The sequence below is a fragment of the Zootoca vivipara genome, chromosome 14 (assembly GCF_963506605.1).
Source record: "Zootoca vivipara chromosome 14, rZooViv1.1, whole genome shotgun sequence".
Lineage (NCBI taxonomy): Eukaryota > Metazoa > Chordata > Lepidosauria > Squamata > Lacertidae > Zootoca > Zootoca vivipara.
This window is the reverse complement of record NC_083289.1, coordinates 39,398,089-39,412,277: the sequence shown is the minus strand read 5'-3', so window position 1 is coordinate 39,412,277 and position 14,189 is coordinate 39,398,089. Positions and strand designations below refer to the sequence as shown.

Genomic DNA, 14,189 nt, shown 5'->3' with positions numbered 1-14,189 from the left:
ACTCGGGAGAACAGGGTTCGAATCCCCACTCAGTCATGACCTTGAAGGCCAGTGACCGGCTCTCAGCTCTAACACACAATGGAAAGGGGCGAGAAATAATTAACACTACGGTAATTAGAGGGGCAGGGGAAACTAACCGAGGAGAGCTAACACTAGCGGAGAATAGCAGGGCTTACCCCGCGCGCATGCGCGCGCGAGGGGCCCTGGGGGGGGGAACGCGGGCCTAAATTCCAAGAAGAGGATAGGTAAAGGGGCGTGTTACGGCAGCGGCGTCCTTTTACGACAGCGAGCGGGTTTCCCTTAACGGCAGGAGGCGCCGGAAGTAGCGGAGCGCAGGCGGAAGTCGGAGAGGGGGAAAGGAGAAGGCGGGGAGCAAAACAAAAAGGGAGAGGAGGCGGCGGCGGCGGGACGCAGGCGCTGGGCGCTGGGATGTGAGGTGGAGGACGTGGGGCCGGAGAGGTGAGGGGACGCAGCTGGGACGCGCGTGGGGTGTCTCGGAGGAGGAGGGGGGCTGAAGACTTGGGGCGGAGAGAGAATGTGGGAGGGAAAGAGTTCTGTGCATGCTCAGGGGCCCTTTCCCCTTCTCTTTCCCGGTCAGTGTCCCCTTATATCTCCCCCTCCCTCTTCTACATACGTTGTTAGGGGTGGCCTTGGGGGGACTTTTATTTTTTCCTCGAGGGTTTCCCCTCCCCGTTTGTGGCTTGTCGCGCCCCCTCCATCCCATTGCTCCCCTTACACATAGTTTATTGCTTATAAGTGTGGGTGAAGTATACAGTACAGTATATAGCCTGGTTTCCCCATGCAGTGCGGCTTAAAAAAAAATCAAATATCAATAATTTCAATTTTAAGAACCTGACGGTGATAGCTTAATAAATTGCGTAGCGGATAAAGCAACCCGACAAATGAACTAGAACTCTGAAAAGGGGAACCGCTAGGGTTCAGAAGCCAAATCAACGAGCTCTCCTGTAGAGTTTTTCTCCCTCCCTTGTAATTACTGTAATTTAAAACTTCTAGTAGCCACATGGGTGACTCAGTCACTCCCCGCAGCTGCATTAAACTCCTCGTCCCCCATGGCGTCTCCCCGGGAGCTCTTTTCCCTCTGCTTGTAGCTCCCCTTGCTCTTCTGGCAGCTTGCTCTCAACTCCTCGGCTCCTTCAAGCGTCCTCTTGCTTTATTCCATAGCCCAAAGCAAAGGCCCGGCAGAGTAGCTCCCAAGGTGAAACTTTTTAATCTAAAATATATACACCCTTGGTAGTTAGGCTTGTGAACTGTTTCTCAGCCAACGCTCAGGGCAGTTTGAAATTTTAAAAAGGCATAGTAAAGGTCTATTAAGAATACTTTTCATTACGTATTCATTTTCCATACCCCAACTCCCTTAGCAGCCTCCTACCGTAGTAGTGGAGTGGGGTTGGTGTAACCACAATTCAGCATAGTAAAGGCACAGGGTTATGTTAATAGCAATATGTGGAGTTGTAAGAACCTGGGGATATGCGAAACTTTACTGGGGAGCCTACAGAAGGAAGCTAGTAGAGCATTTTAATTTCAGTCTACTTTAAATTTTTAATAGCTGTTTCTTACAGAGGTGTTGACTGCTTAAAGTGGGATAATCATAAATTTTAAATTGTTGATTTTGTGTCTCTTATGACTGGTTTTATATGTTGCCTTGTGAGGACACTTGTCCTGGAAGGCAGGATATAAATCTTATAATATAAATAGAGCAGATTTGGGGTGCTTTTAACAAATTATTTACTTATTAGTGAAGGTATACTGTAGTATTGTTATGTATTAGGGGGGTAGGCTCTGTGCCTGAGCCACCTTCTAATTCTTGGACCAAGCACAGATTCAATTCCTGGAAAAGCCAGGCTTGCTAGTGAGGTAATGGGCCACCAAGGGAACAAAGGATTTGGCTCTGTGCCTGAGGTCAGGAAGTGGCTCTGTGCCCTCCCTCAACTTGGCCAGAGTTGAGACAAAGGCCAGAGTTGAGAGTTAAGTTATGTGAGGTAGAAGGTAGAGGTTGCAGCCTGGGCAGCTGGGAGAGACAGAACCATTCCTGTTTTATTGCTTGAGTCCAAGGCTGCAGCTAAGGGAGGAGCCTTGGTTGCTAAAGCTGTGAGCTTCTCCATTCTAGGCACAGGTTGTATATATGTGCAAATATGCCACATATCCTAAAGACACCACAATCTCCGCTGTCCCTCATTCCAAGGAAACCGAACCCTGGGTAAGCTTCTGGAACCCCTGGAATCTTGCACCTCTCAGAGATCAGGGTGGCGTGTAACAGTACTACCAGAATTGGCCGGAATCAGGAAATCTGTATTCCTGTAGTTAGTGTTAGTCAATGTTTGCTTATTTGTGGTGCTTGCTGAGAAAACAGTGGGATTTCCCCCTCCCCCACAAGCAGAACAGATGATTGCATAAATTGTTTCCACATAGCATTTGCAACTAAAGGTTAATATTAACTAAACGTTAGGTCATTTTAATTATCATACCTGGATTGATTTTGTGGTTTAAATATATACTTTTCTTTTTTTAGCAGGTACAGAGAATGAAAGAAAGGAAAGATGTCAGAATGTTGACCTCTGTTTGGCAGTATAATGGAAGGAAACATAACTGAGGACGTCTGTACTAGATCGTTTGGATGGCTTCAGCAACAGAATAACGATGCTAAACCATGGCTGTGGAAATTCTCTAACTGCTTTTCAGCTACTGAACAGAGTTTCCCTCCTAGTGCAAAAGCGGTAGGATTTTGGCATACATTTGCTGAGTGGAATACTAGTACACCAGTGACCTATTGAAGGTTCTAAGTGTCCTGTTTGTGTCATCAAAGAGAGAAGGTGCAATGTATATTAAGATATTTAATACTCTCCTAAGGGGAAGTTTCCCTCTATCCCAGAAACTGTTCATAAATGTGTCCTGCCCTATAAGGCCCCCAACCTGGGATAGTGGACTTCAGCTGCCATCAGCATGGGCACTGGTCAGGGAAGATGGGACTTGTTGTCCAACTGGAGGTTCATATGTTTCCTACATTACACACAGATTCCCATTTTTGCTTTAAATGTTTAGACCAGTAAGCCCGCAACTCAAAATCACATAAGAGCGTGTTGGGTTCAATGGTGGGTGATAAATCGAGGGGTTTTCTTTATATTTAACCTGCCACCTTGGCGTTATCAGCACCATACTCTAACCAACTGAGCTATCCAGGTAGTAAAAGAGGAGGGCTTGGAGTATGCCAGCAGTTACCTTTAAACAACTCTTTACCTCTCTTTCCTGCCAACCTAGCAGTTCGAAAGCACGTCAAAATGCAAGTAGATAAATAGGGACCGCTACAGCGGGAAGGTAAACGGCGTTTCCATGTGCTGCTCTGGTTTGCCAGAAGCGGCTTTGTCATGCTGGCCACATGACCTGGAAGCTATACGCCGGCTCCCTCAGCCAATAATGCGAGATGAGCGCGCAACCCCAGAGTCGGTCACGACTGGACCTAATGGTCAGGGGTACCTTTACCTTTTACACAGTATCTGTTTTCTGCCATCAGTACCCTTGTTCTGCTGGCAACTGTAATCAAATCTTCATTCTGTTCCGCTTCTTGTGTTAAAAAAAAAAATCTAAATTGGTTCAAAACCCAGTAAATATGTAAAATGAATATATGAAGTTTGCCTTTGGCCTACATAATAGTTCAAACCAGTTAAATGTGTTTAGTATGCGAGTTCCGTGCCCTCGCAGGTTTTGTCTGTTGGAGCCGTAACCTGGTGCTATAAGACTAAATGTATCCTCTGATCTTCTTTATAATGGCTCTTTACCCCTCAGAACGAGTCCATGGAGAATAAGAAAGCTGCTGTGGATTTGAAGGATGTTCCATCCCCCCGCCATACTGCTTTGAAACAGTACGCAGCTGTCCCCCTTCCCAGTGATCACACCCTTCAGCAAAAGCAAATCCAACTTTCATCTGGTTCCAAAGTAAGCTGTTGTACTCATAACTCTGATTCTTCCATTCATGTGCCTCAGCTACGTTTTGGTGGTAGTGGTGGCGGCAGCAACAGTGGTGGTGGTAACTTGATTCACCCTGGCACAGTATTAGACTCACAAGGCACAATCACTTGTCAGATAGGGTCTGGGTTTGCCTATCGGTCTGCATCGTCATTCAAGAACGTTCCAACACGAAGTGGCGTGGCAGGAGTGGCCAGTGACTTGTCTGGAGTGTGCTTGGAAAACGATGTCTCTTCTTGCCCACATTTCCCCTGCTGTGGGAAGCTACACTTCCAGTCCTGCCACAGCAACGTCCACAAACTGCACCCATTTCCTACCCATCAGAGCTGCACAACTTCGGGCTACTTCTCCTGTTCTGAATTCACAAGCGGGGCTGCGGGGCTTTTGGAGGAGCACGTTGCACAATCGGAGCGAACTTCTTGTGCTTGCACCAACTCGCTGCACGTAAAAGTGGCACCTTCAGTTTGCTTAAAGGGCTCTCACTACTGCACTGAGTGTCTAACCAAGGTTTGTACCACACCGTTTATAACATACTGTGTATAGTGAAAATGTCAGTAGAGTATTTGGATGTTTCGTAGCTTTAATCTGATCTCTCCGGCCTTCCAATTAATATCTTGTTGATTTAAACTGTATTTGGAATTGGGGTGGATGGTTGCCAGCTTCATAGAAATGTAAAACCCTCTTGAGTCTCCTAATCCTGTTCTGTAGTTTCTTGAGGAGCAGCATACTTCATCTAACCATTCTGGAATAATAAACTTAGTATTCACTTTCGCTGGCACACAGGTTCAGTTCAGCTAAAGCTCCAAGCTGTGGTTAGATGCTACATCAGGAGTTGCCAGCCTGGAGCCCACGGATGACATGGCGCCCATGAAGGTTCCCAGTGTTGTCCCTGGGAAGGTGTCCTAGACTCTGAACTTTCATTTAAAAATAATAATAATAATAATAATAATAATAATAATAATAATAATGTCTTTAGCCCTCTTAGAAAAGAAGCTAATGGGGCAAAATATGCAGGTACCTTGTTAGTGATTTTTGTGAAAGGGGAGTAATATGGCTACCTTCTATATTTGAGGGGTGATCACTGGTTTTATTAGACAACAATAGCAGCAGTGTATGTGAAAGAGATCTCCATAATCGGGACCAGCAGGGCATAGCTGACATCCCATGGGAATCATAAGGTTGTCATTGGTGGTTGCCACTCTCATTTTGCGTTTTGCCACAGCTCTCCACAGCAACCATTTTGTGTTACGCCATGCGCACTTCATGACAGCCATTTTCTCACTGAAGCAAAGGTGTTTTTCATCATTCCCCCTGTTGCATTATTATTTGGCCCACCAAACAGATGCTAAGAAAAAAGCATATTTTTGGGGGGGGGGGGTACTTTTTAAAGGTGAGTCATGTTTGTTACCTGAAACTAATGCCAAAGCAGTAGAAGTAACTCAAATCCTAAACTCGGTAATAAATGTTGAGGTTCTTTAATAAGTGCAGCCCTATCACATGGATGCTAGCAAATATTGCTTCTTCAGCGACAACTTTTTGGCACTTGGGCAACGAAGCCTTTTAAGAGGGAAAACTTGCAATGTGTGATCACATGTTAATGTCCACCCAGACCCTACCACAGTAGAGCAGGGTAGGGATTGGTTACCAGAAGCCTGTGCTGTGGGCATCCACAATCTCCCATTAATGTGAGGTGCTATTTTTGCTACAGATATATTTACAGCACCATTGGGATTTGTCCCTTGAGTTAATGTGGCCGTTTTTTAGCCCGTTTTTTCTCTTCTCTGCCCTGTCAGTGGTTGAGACTGAACGGGATGTGCATTGGCCTAGATCCAGTAAAGCAATTACAGTATGTCTCAGTCCTGCACTGTTCTCAAGTTGTGCGCTTTCCCCTGGACTCCTTGCACCCCAAGAAGCTACTTCAGAAACAAAAGAGAGAAACTTGATTCCACCCCTCTTCAAAGTGAGGAAGCTTTCTCCCCCCCCCCTTTTTTTAAAAAGTTGCCAACCCAGGGTATGTATGAAATGTATGCGCTTTAACTTATATAGACCCTTGCAAAATCACAGCAGGTCTCCTAGTCCACATGGAATGTAGGTCAGTTGACAGCACGCTGCATTTATGTCTCTCTTAATGTGGTTAATAAATGATGCTAAACTTTTCCCAGCAGCCATCCAGAGAGAGTGTGGTTGATGCAGCTAACCTATGGCCAAATACAGCTCCTCCAAATGTCCAAGCTGCACCTGTCTCCCTCCCAATATGTAATGGCTGCGGAACCAAAGGAGTAAGAAAAGAGAAGACTTTACTTTTGGCAAGCAGCTTTGGTCAGTTGCCACAGAAATACGGTAAATTGGCAGGTGTGCTTTTAAAAATGAACCATGGACTGTTTGATCTGTTATAAGAGCATTATCTCTTTTAAGTGTTGCCTTTTGGGGTCATCCTTTTCCTCTCACAGATTCATCTGTTAATGGGTGTTAGTCATTATGGCTGCATGGGACTAACAGGTTCAGAGGCAATTCCTAGTTACTGGAGAATAAATGTGGAAGGGGGGCTGTTGAAATCATATCCTGCTTATGGGCTTCCGGAAGGCACCTTGATGGTTATTTTGGAATGCTGAACTAGATCAGCCGTTTTCTTTTCTTTTTTAAATCCAGCAGGGTTTTTTATTACATTCTTGGAAGTAGATGGGCAAAATATATCTATCATTATCCTGTTAGCATATTATCTGTGGCTGTGATGGCATGGAATGTAGCCTGCAGAATTCAGGCAGGGGTTGGGGAGGAGGCAAGCAGGCCAGTCAGCCAAACCAACCCATCCTTATTCACTGCAGTCACCAAGTGGCTATCCTTATTTCTCTCTTAACAGCCTTTTAACTACCTGGACTTTAAATAGCCCAGTCTACTCCCTGTGCTGGGTACACTGGTCTCGTCCATTGCCGTTTGCATTGCATAATGTGTGAGACAGAACTTTGGTTAAAACCTCAAAGTCTCAATCTGCTGATTTGCTTTATGTCAGATGCCTCACTATGGATTTTTTTCTTAGTTCTGCTTATTGAAATTAAAGATCCCAGTTTGTCTCAGGTGGAGTGAAATGAAATTCCACCATGTAAGGGTCAAAAAGTGCCTTTATACTGGCATGATTCCATTGGCCATAAAAAGTTTGCTCTGGGGTAAATGTAATGTGGACCACAGAGGGGCTGATGTTTTAACTAATGGTATTATGCTGAACATTTCCCCTGATATATCACTTAAACTAGATGGATTTAATCCATGGGTGGTTAAATTGTGGCCCTCCAGATGTGGTTAGATCAGGATCGTTGAAGAGCCCCTAAACAGCATGGCCATTGGCCAGGGATTATGGGAGTTGTAGTCCAGCAACATCTGGAAAGCTAAAGGTTAACCATCCTGACTTTAACAGTTTTCTGTGTAATTAATCCCCCAGATATAGCATTCTAACGTCTGGCAAACTTGTGAAACTGCTGCAAATTCTAACAATAGCATATGACTACTTTCTATCTTTTCCAACTGTAGGATCTCCAGAGGTTGCTCTAACAGGCCAAGTGCTAGAAAATTTGCCTCCCATTGGAGTCTTTTGGGATATTGAAAACTGTTCTGTTCCTTCTGGACGTTCAGCTGTTGCAGTGGTACAGCGAATTCGTGAAAAGTTCTTCAAAGGCCACAGAGAAGCAGAGTTCATTTGTGTATGTGATATCAGTAAGGAGAGCAAAGAAGTTATTGAAGAACTGAACAACTGTCAGGTAAACTTCTCTCCAGTTTAAAGTTTGACCCAGGGAAGCGAATAGTTCCTGAAACTGCAGAGTTGGAGGGTCTCATAAGCCAGGAATTTCAACTAGAGCACCCATGGCAGATGGCCATACAACCCAGGGGCGAAACTAGGCTTTATTTCACCTGGGTCAAAGACTCAGTTTGGCACCCACATTTGCATACACACAAACACACAGGCTGGGACCCTCAATGGCACCCCTCTGGAGACTTCACCCGGGGCAAAAAACCTGGCTATGGCTTAAAAACCTCCAATGAAGGAGAGTCCACCACCTTCTGAGGGTCCACTGTCGAACAGCTCTTGCCATCAGAAAGTTCTTTCTGATGTTTAGTTGGAATCTCCTTTCTTGTAACCTTCTTCCGTTGATTTGGGTCCTACCCTCTGGAGCAGGAAAGACTTTTATTTTTCCAGCTGCATTGCTGCATCTACAGGAAGCTTCTCAGGTGTTTTATTGGGTCCTGTTATATTTAGTACGAATGTTCCCTGTCTTTCTTTAGGTGACAGTTGCACACATTAACGCAACAGCAAAGAATGCAGCTGATGACAAACTCAGACAGAGTCTTAGAAGATTTGCCGATACTCACGCCGCACCAGCCACTGTGGTCCTTGTATCAAGTATGTATAAACAGTGCTTTAAAAAGAGAGAGGATGCGTTTTTGTGGTCATTTGGTTGGTTTTTGCCCACGTATAAGAACATCTGCACAGTTTCATTCAGGTCGATGCACAAACTACCCTAATCACAGTGGTAATGAGTTTTGCACAACTTCTGCATAACGTGTTATGATCAGCAGGGATTTCCCACCCCCACCCCACCCCCATTTTGCTTAAATGAGCATAACATTAAATAGAAAACTATTCTGGGTTTTAATTCGTCTTGGTTTTACAGTCCATGCCAGGAGGGTTGCATTGGCTCAAGTGGGACTGTAGAGAACAAAGGAACGAGATACAGTTGTACCTTGGAAGTCAAACAGAATCCATTCCGAAAGTCAGTTCAACTTCCAAAACATTTCAAAACCAAAGCATGGCTTCTGATTGGCTGCAGAAAGCTCCTGTAGCTAATCGGAAGCCGCAGACGCCCCATCAGTTCACAAACTGAAACAATTACTTCCGGGTTTGCGGCGTTCGGGAGCCAAAACATTTGGAAATTAAGCTGTTTGACCTCCAAGGTACAAGTGTCCTTGGAAACAGCTTTCGGCTTCTATCAAAGCCGATGAATGCTACATTGAAATATCTATTAATGTTCCTTCTTCAAGTTTCCAGGTTTAGGAAGAATACAGATTGCTAGGGCCACAATCAGTCATGGGGAACCTTCTAGGGGCCTTGTACCAGCAGTGGGTGGGGCTGGGGATGCAGATTCCCCTGGTCCTCCATACAGTAGTCGGATAACATATCAAGAGCCGCATGTTTCCTCGCTCTGCTTTACACTCTGGAGCACCACCTTCTCAGCCTGTCTGATGCATCTGTATCTTCTTTCTCCTCGGTTCAGGGTGTAATCTGAGCCATGGCTCAGTTGAGGAAGGAACACAAATAACTAGTTGCCCTCTGAGTGTGTATGAAGTCTGTTTCCTCCATATTGAGTAACTACAGCCTCCCCTTAACTCATTCAGGATTTGGGAACTGCTGTTTTAAATGAGACAGTAGTAGAAATAACAGTCAGAAACTGCTGCCTCCTTGTACAGCCTGCAGTTGTTTGAGCACACAAAGCTGCCTTGTAGCAAGTCAGATCATTGGTCTCGCTAACCCAGTGGTGTCTACTCTGACTGGCAGTGGCTCTCCAAGGCTCAGATGGAGCAGCCCTGCTGCTTGAGGCCCCTTTAACTGGAGCAGCCAGGGGACCTTCTGCATGCAAAACATGCTTGGCCAATGAGCTGTGGCCCTTCATATGAAGGTAGGCCATTGAAGGTTAAGGGTGAAAAGAGTTTTGTCTCCTTTAAGTGTGAGCAAGTCTTTTCTAAAGTCACACTTTACGGATGTCCACAAGAGGCGCCCTCTCGTATTGTGTCCCCTTCCTGGCATTCTCCCCACCCCTTCTCTTTTCCCCATCTTCCAAAGTGGAAGGAAAAGAGGCAGTCAAAGAGTGAGATAAATTTATTGCTGGCGGATTCCATTTTGGGGAAGGGGGGGAGCGAGGAATAAACAAGCTACTGAATGAACAAAATGATGTTTTTCATTTACCGGTGAGTCACAAGAATAAGTTCTCATTTTTAGTCTGAATTATTCTGTGTGTCTGGGTTATTCTTTGTGGAGGCAGGCTGCCACCTGATTCTTGAAATGAAATTATCCTTGCAGGGTTGTTGTTGTTTTGTTTAACACAGGCAATGCAATGAATAGTGGCAAGCAGGAAAGAAAACAGGGTCCCAATATGGCTTTGTTGCCATATTGCAAAATATATTGATCTGCTGAGGCTTTTGGGGGAAAACAGCCTATGAAAATGTGAACTTGTCAAAACTCTTCAGTCAATGATTTATTGTTGCTGTTGGGCTTTTGTTTTTCAGCTGATGTTAACTTTGCACTAGAGCTCAGTGACTTGAGACACCGTCATGGTTTCCACATAATCCTGGTGCATAAAAATCAAGCTTCTGAGGCTCTCTTGCATCATGCTCATGAGCTCATCAGATTTGAGGAATTCATTTCAGATTTGCCTCCAAGATTGCCACTGAAAAAACCAGTAAGTGATTTTCCTCTCTGGTTTTTAGATGACTTGACTGGAGCACTAGCTTCCATTCAGCCCAAAGTAATTGTATTTCTAGATGTGGCTTAGGCTGGTCCTGGGTGTGACATGCAATAACAACTCACGTGCCAGCAATACATGGTTAAACAGCTAGCTCCAAGTTTCATAACAAGACTCTCCCATGCACCAGTTGCATGTTAAAATTTCTTTTTAACATATGCTGGCTTTACTCTGGGAACAATAAGCATTATGTTGCTCAAAGTGAGCATGAAACTTAACTGTTTTGTGAACTCTCAGAATACAGAAACAAGTGCAAAATTTGGGACTTCTGTTGCAGATTTTCATGAAAAGTTGAAGTGCTCTTGATTTTGTGGAGAAGCTTGCAGTGATGTTTGCTCCCAGGTTTGCCCCCTCATTGCAGCAGGTGGCTTGGTGCAACTGCAGGTCTTTGTCCCCTCTCATATATTGCAGTGGGGTTGGGGGCATTGGATGGATTTACAGACAGGAAAAGGAAGAAGAGGAGGGGTGTCGTACTCCAATGAACATTAGGCAGCCACCATTTTAATTACCCAGGCATAGAATTGTAGATTTGGAAGAGATCCTGATGGTCATCTACTCCAGCCCCCAGTAATGCAGAAATCTCAGGTGAAATAGAATCATAGTCCACTGCCCTAGGGCATGAGTAGACACCCAAGATGGATACTACATTGCCCCAGGGCAGTATGGGCAGTTAAAAAGGCAGAAGAGGAGACCCAGGCCAGCAGTGGTAGCTGGTAAATCGCCTGGCAATTAGTGGTGTCTGTCCAAAGCTTAATCTTCGGAGTCTTTATCAGCCCATGTTCCAAATTTTCTTGAGCACAAATAGTCCATAAGCTATGGTTTTTCCGGGTTGCCATTTCTTAATGATATAATACCAGCATGCTGTGTCTTCAGCTATGATTCTACCCCCTATTCTCTAGAAGCCCACTAAAAACCAACCATTGTCTTTTAGGCATGCCATACCCTGCTTTATGTTTACAACCTGCCAACAAACAGAGACAGCAAAAGTGTCTGCTACAGGCTCCGCCGTTTGTCAGACAATTGCGGAGGGAAAGTACTGACCCTTTCCGGCAGCAGCGCGATCCTCCGCTTCTTAAATCAAGACAGCGCTGAGCGCGCTCAGAAGCGGATGGAGAACGAAGACGTCTTCGGCAACAGGATCGTCGTCTCTTTTACCCCTAAAAACAAGGAGCTTGCTGAAGCCAAGAACGCAAGCTCTACCGGAGCGGAAAAAGTGAAGTCGCCCAAAAAAGCGAACAAGAGCACAAAGCTGTGCCTCGTGGGCAAGGACTCCACTGACCCATCAGCAAAAGCTGCTGTGGGAAAAGGCCCTCAGTTGCACGGCTCTGTTGCAAAGAACACCAGCGTAAAGAGCTTGCAGGTAATAGCTTCATGATTTAAAACTCTGAGGTGGGTGAGACATATTCAGCCTTAGAGGGGGGGGTGTTAATCCACTAGTCTTCCCTACCCTTTGTCACCAGCCTCTGTGGAGTGTGTCCATCTAAGTCAAACCCATAGTTGTTGTTTAGTCGTGTCCGACTCTTTGTGACCCCATGGACCATAGCACGCCAGGCACTCCTGTCTTGCACTGCCTCCCGCAGTTTGGTCAAACTCATGTTCGTAGCCAAACCCATAGTAGTTCTATTGAAATGTGTGGTCTTGTCAAGTTACAGTGGAAACCACACTTTTGGCCTTAGTGTCACATGCCCTGCAGGCTCTGTCCCTCAAAATCTGCACACTGAGCCCAGGTGTCCATAAATAGGTCGCCCTTTTGCATTCTGTGCAAAACCACCCAGTTGCAGATGTTTCTACTGAACTTGCAGGGGACACACAGCCAGTGCCACATGCAATGTTGGAAACTGGGTTTGTGCTTGTTGCACCCCAAGGTTCCACTAGCTGGTGTAAAAGAAGGACTTGTATTGCGCTTCCCATACTTAGATTCTGCTTTTGCTGCTCAAGCATCTGCACTAGCTGCCCACATGCTACTGGACCTGGTTCAAGGCTATTGGGTCCAGGTTACCTTAAAGGCTTGATCTCGTATAATCTAGGGGAGTGCTCTTAATTGTCCCATGTGTTACAGAGGCCTGGCTGGCTTTGACCTGAATTCAGGCATCTAGTGTCGCTGGTCCCATGCTGCAGAATATTTTTCCAGCAGATATTTGGCAGGCATCATTGCATTTGATTTTCAGGCATGTCTTGAAGGTATTATTATTCTGACAGACCTTGCAGCTGCTTACAGATTTTCTTGGACAGTCATCTTATTGATTGTTTTGTATTCCTGAAGTTTTATGAGAAGGTTGTTACATAAATTTACACATAAATGTTTTTCATGCATTTATGTAGCAAAATGTGTATACTGTTGGTTAAAAACGAACAGCAGCAACACCCTCTAAGCCACGGGTGTCAAACACAAGGCCCGGGGGCCAAATCAGGCCCGCCAGACCTCATCATGTGGCCCGCCGAGCGCCCCAGCCAGTGGGACCCAGCAGCGGGACCTTGCTGCTGAAGCGCCGCGCCGACAAAGCACCGACAAACAGCTGGGGCCGGGGGGGGGGTAGAAAGGCGGCCGGAGCAGCACTGCATGGAGAGCCCTGAGCCACAGCAGGAGAAGGAGGAGGCAGCTTGCCGGGTCAGCGCCCGGCAGCACCGCACGGAGAGTCCCGAGCCTCTGGGACGCAGCAGTGCTCTGTAGCACTTTGAATCCTCCTCCTCCTGCCACGGCTCGGTGCCTGGAAACGGCTGCTGCTGCTGCTGCTGAAGCACAGACAAAGCACCCAGCAGCGCCGTGTGGAGGAGGAGGAGGATTCAAAGTGCTACAGAGCACTGCTGCGTCCCAGAGGCTCGGGACTCTCTGCACGGTGCTGCCGGGCACCGACCCGGGAAGCCGCCTCCTCCTCCTCCTCCTCCTCTTGCCTCACCTTCTCCTCCTGCTGCCGTGGCTCAGCCTCACGAACGTGCAACTCTGAGGCTTTACGCACTTCTCCTAAAACGGACACCCGCTGCCTCACGCTGCACGGGAAATGCTTTTTGCCCCTGGGTCCCTTCGCGCTCTTTTCTGGCGCTGAATCAAGGCGGCGACCCCCCCTTCCCTTTCTTCCTTCCTCTCTCTCGTTCTTATTCTTTCTTTCCCTCTCCTTCCTTCCTTCTTTATCTCTGTCTTCTCTCCCTCTTTCTTTTTATTTCCATCTTTATTCCTTCTTTCCTACTCTTCTTTCACCTCTTTCCTTCCTCTCTCCCTCCTGCTGCCTCTTTTCTTCCTTCCTTCCTTCCTTCCTTCCTTCCTTCCTTCCTTCCTTCCTTCCTTTCTTCCTTCCGTCTTTCCCATCTTCCTTCCTCTCCCTCATTCTTATTCTTTCTTTCCCTCTACTTCCTTCCTTCTTTCTCCCTTTCCGTCTTCTCTCCCTTTCTTTTTCTTTCCTTCTTTATTCCCTTCCTTATTTCCTACTCTTCTTTCTCTCCCCTCTTTCCTTCCTTCCTTCCTCTCTCCCTCCCACTCCCTCTTTTCTTCCTTCCTCCCTCCCTCCCTCCCTTTCCCTCTCCTCAGAAACATAGGATGCTGCTTTGTACTTCTGGCCCTTAAACCCTGGAACCAGGAGAGCAGCTCCAGTGAGTCAACCTCAGCCAGTCCCTTTGGTGAAGGGTGGTGGCTCACTGGCAGAACATCTGTCCTGCATGCAGAAGGACCCCAGCATCTCCAGGTACTAGTAGCTCTGCAAAGGT

The 14,189-nt window shown here is 46.3% G+C and overlaps 1 protein-coding gene across 8 annotated transcripts in view; it reads left to right on the top strand.

Annotated features, from left to right (window-relative positions):
- Positions 1-320: 320 nt before the first annotated feature.
- Positions 321-14,189, top strand: part of MARF1 (meiosis regulator and mRNA stability factor 1) — a 40,204-nt gene continuing 26,335 nt past the window's right edge. For 2 of the 8 annotated variants that reach the window (XM_035131051.2, XM_060282804.1), the window contains exons 1-8: positions 321-459; positions 2,531-2,735; positions 3,802-4,488; positions 6,144-6,333; positions 7,507-7,733; positions 8,257-8,374; positions 10,255-10,427; positions 11,422-11,850. In XM_035131051.2, the coding sequence (XP_034986942.1) occupies positions 2,592-2,735; positions 3,802-4,488; positions 6,144-6,333; positions 7,507-7,733; positions 8,257-8,374; positions 10,255-10,427; positions 11,422-11,850 (1,968 nt within the window). In that variant the 5' untranslated portion in view covers positions 321-459; positions 2,531-2,591. Of the gene's footprint in view, positions 460-2,530; positions 2,832-3,801; positions 4,489-6,143; positions 6,334-7,506; positions 7,734-8,256; positions 8,375-10,254; positions 10,428-11,421; positions 11,851-14,189 lie in introns of those variants that run through there. The other 6 variants (XM_060282807.1, XM_035131054.2, XM_035131052.2 and 3 more) reach the window with 6 other exon arrangements.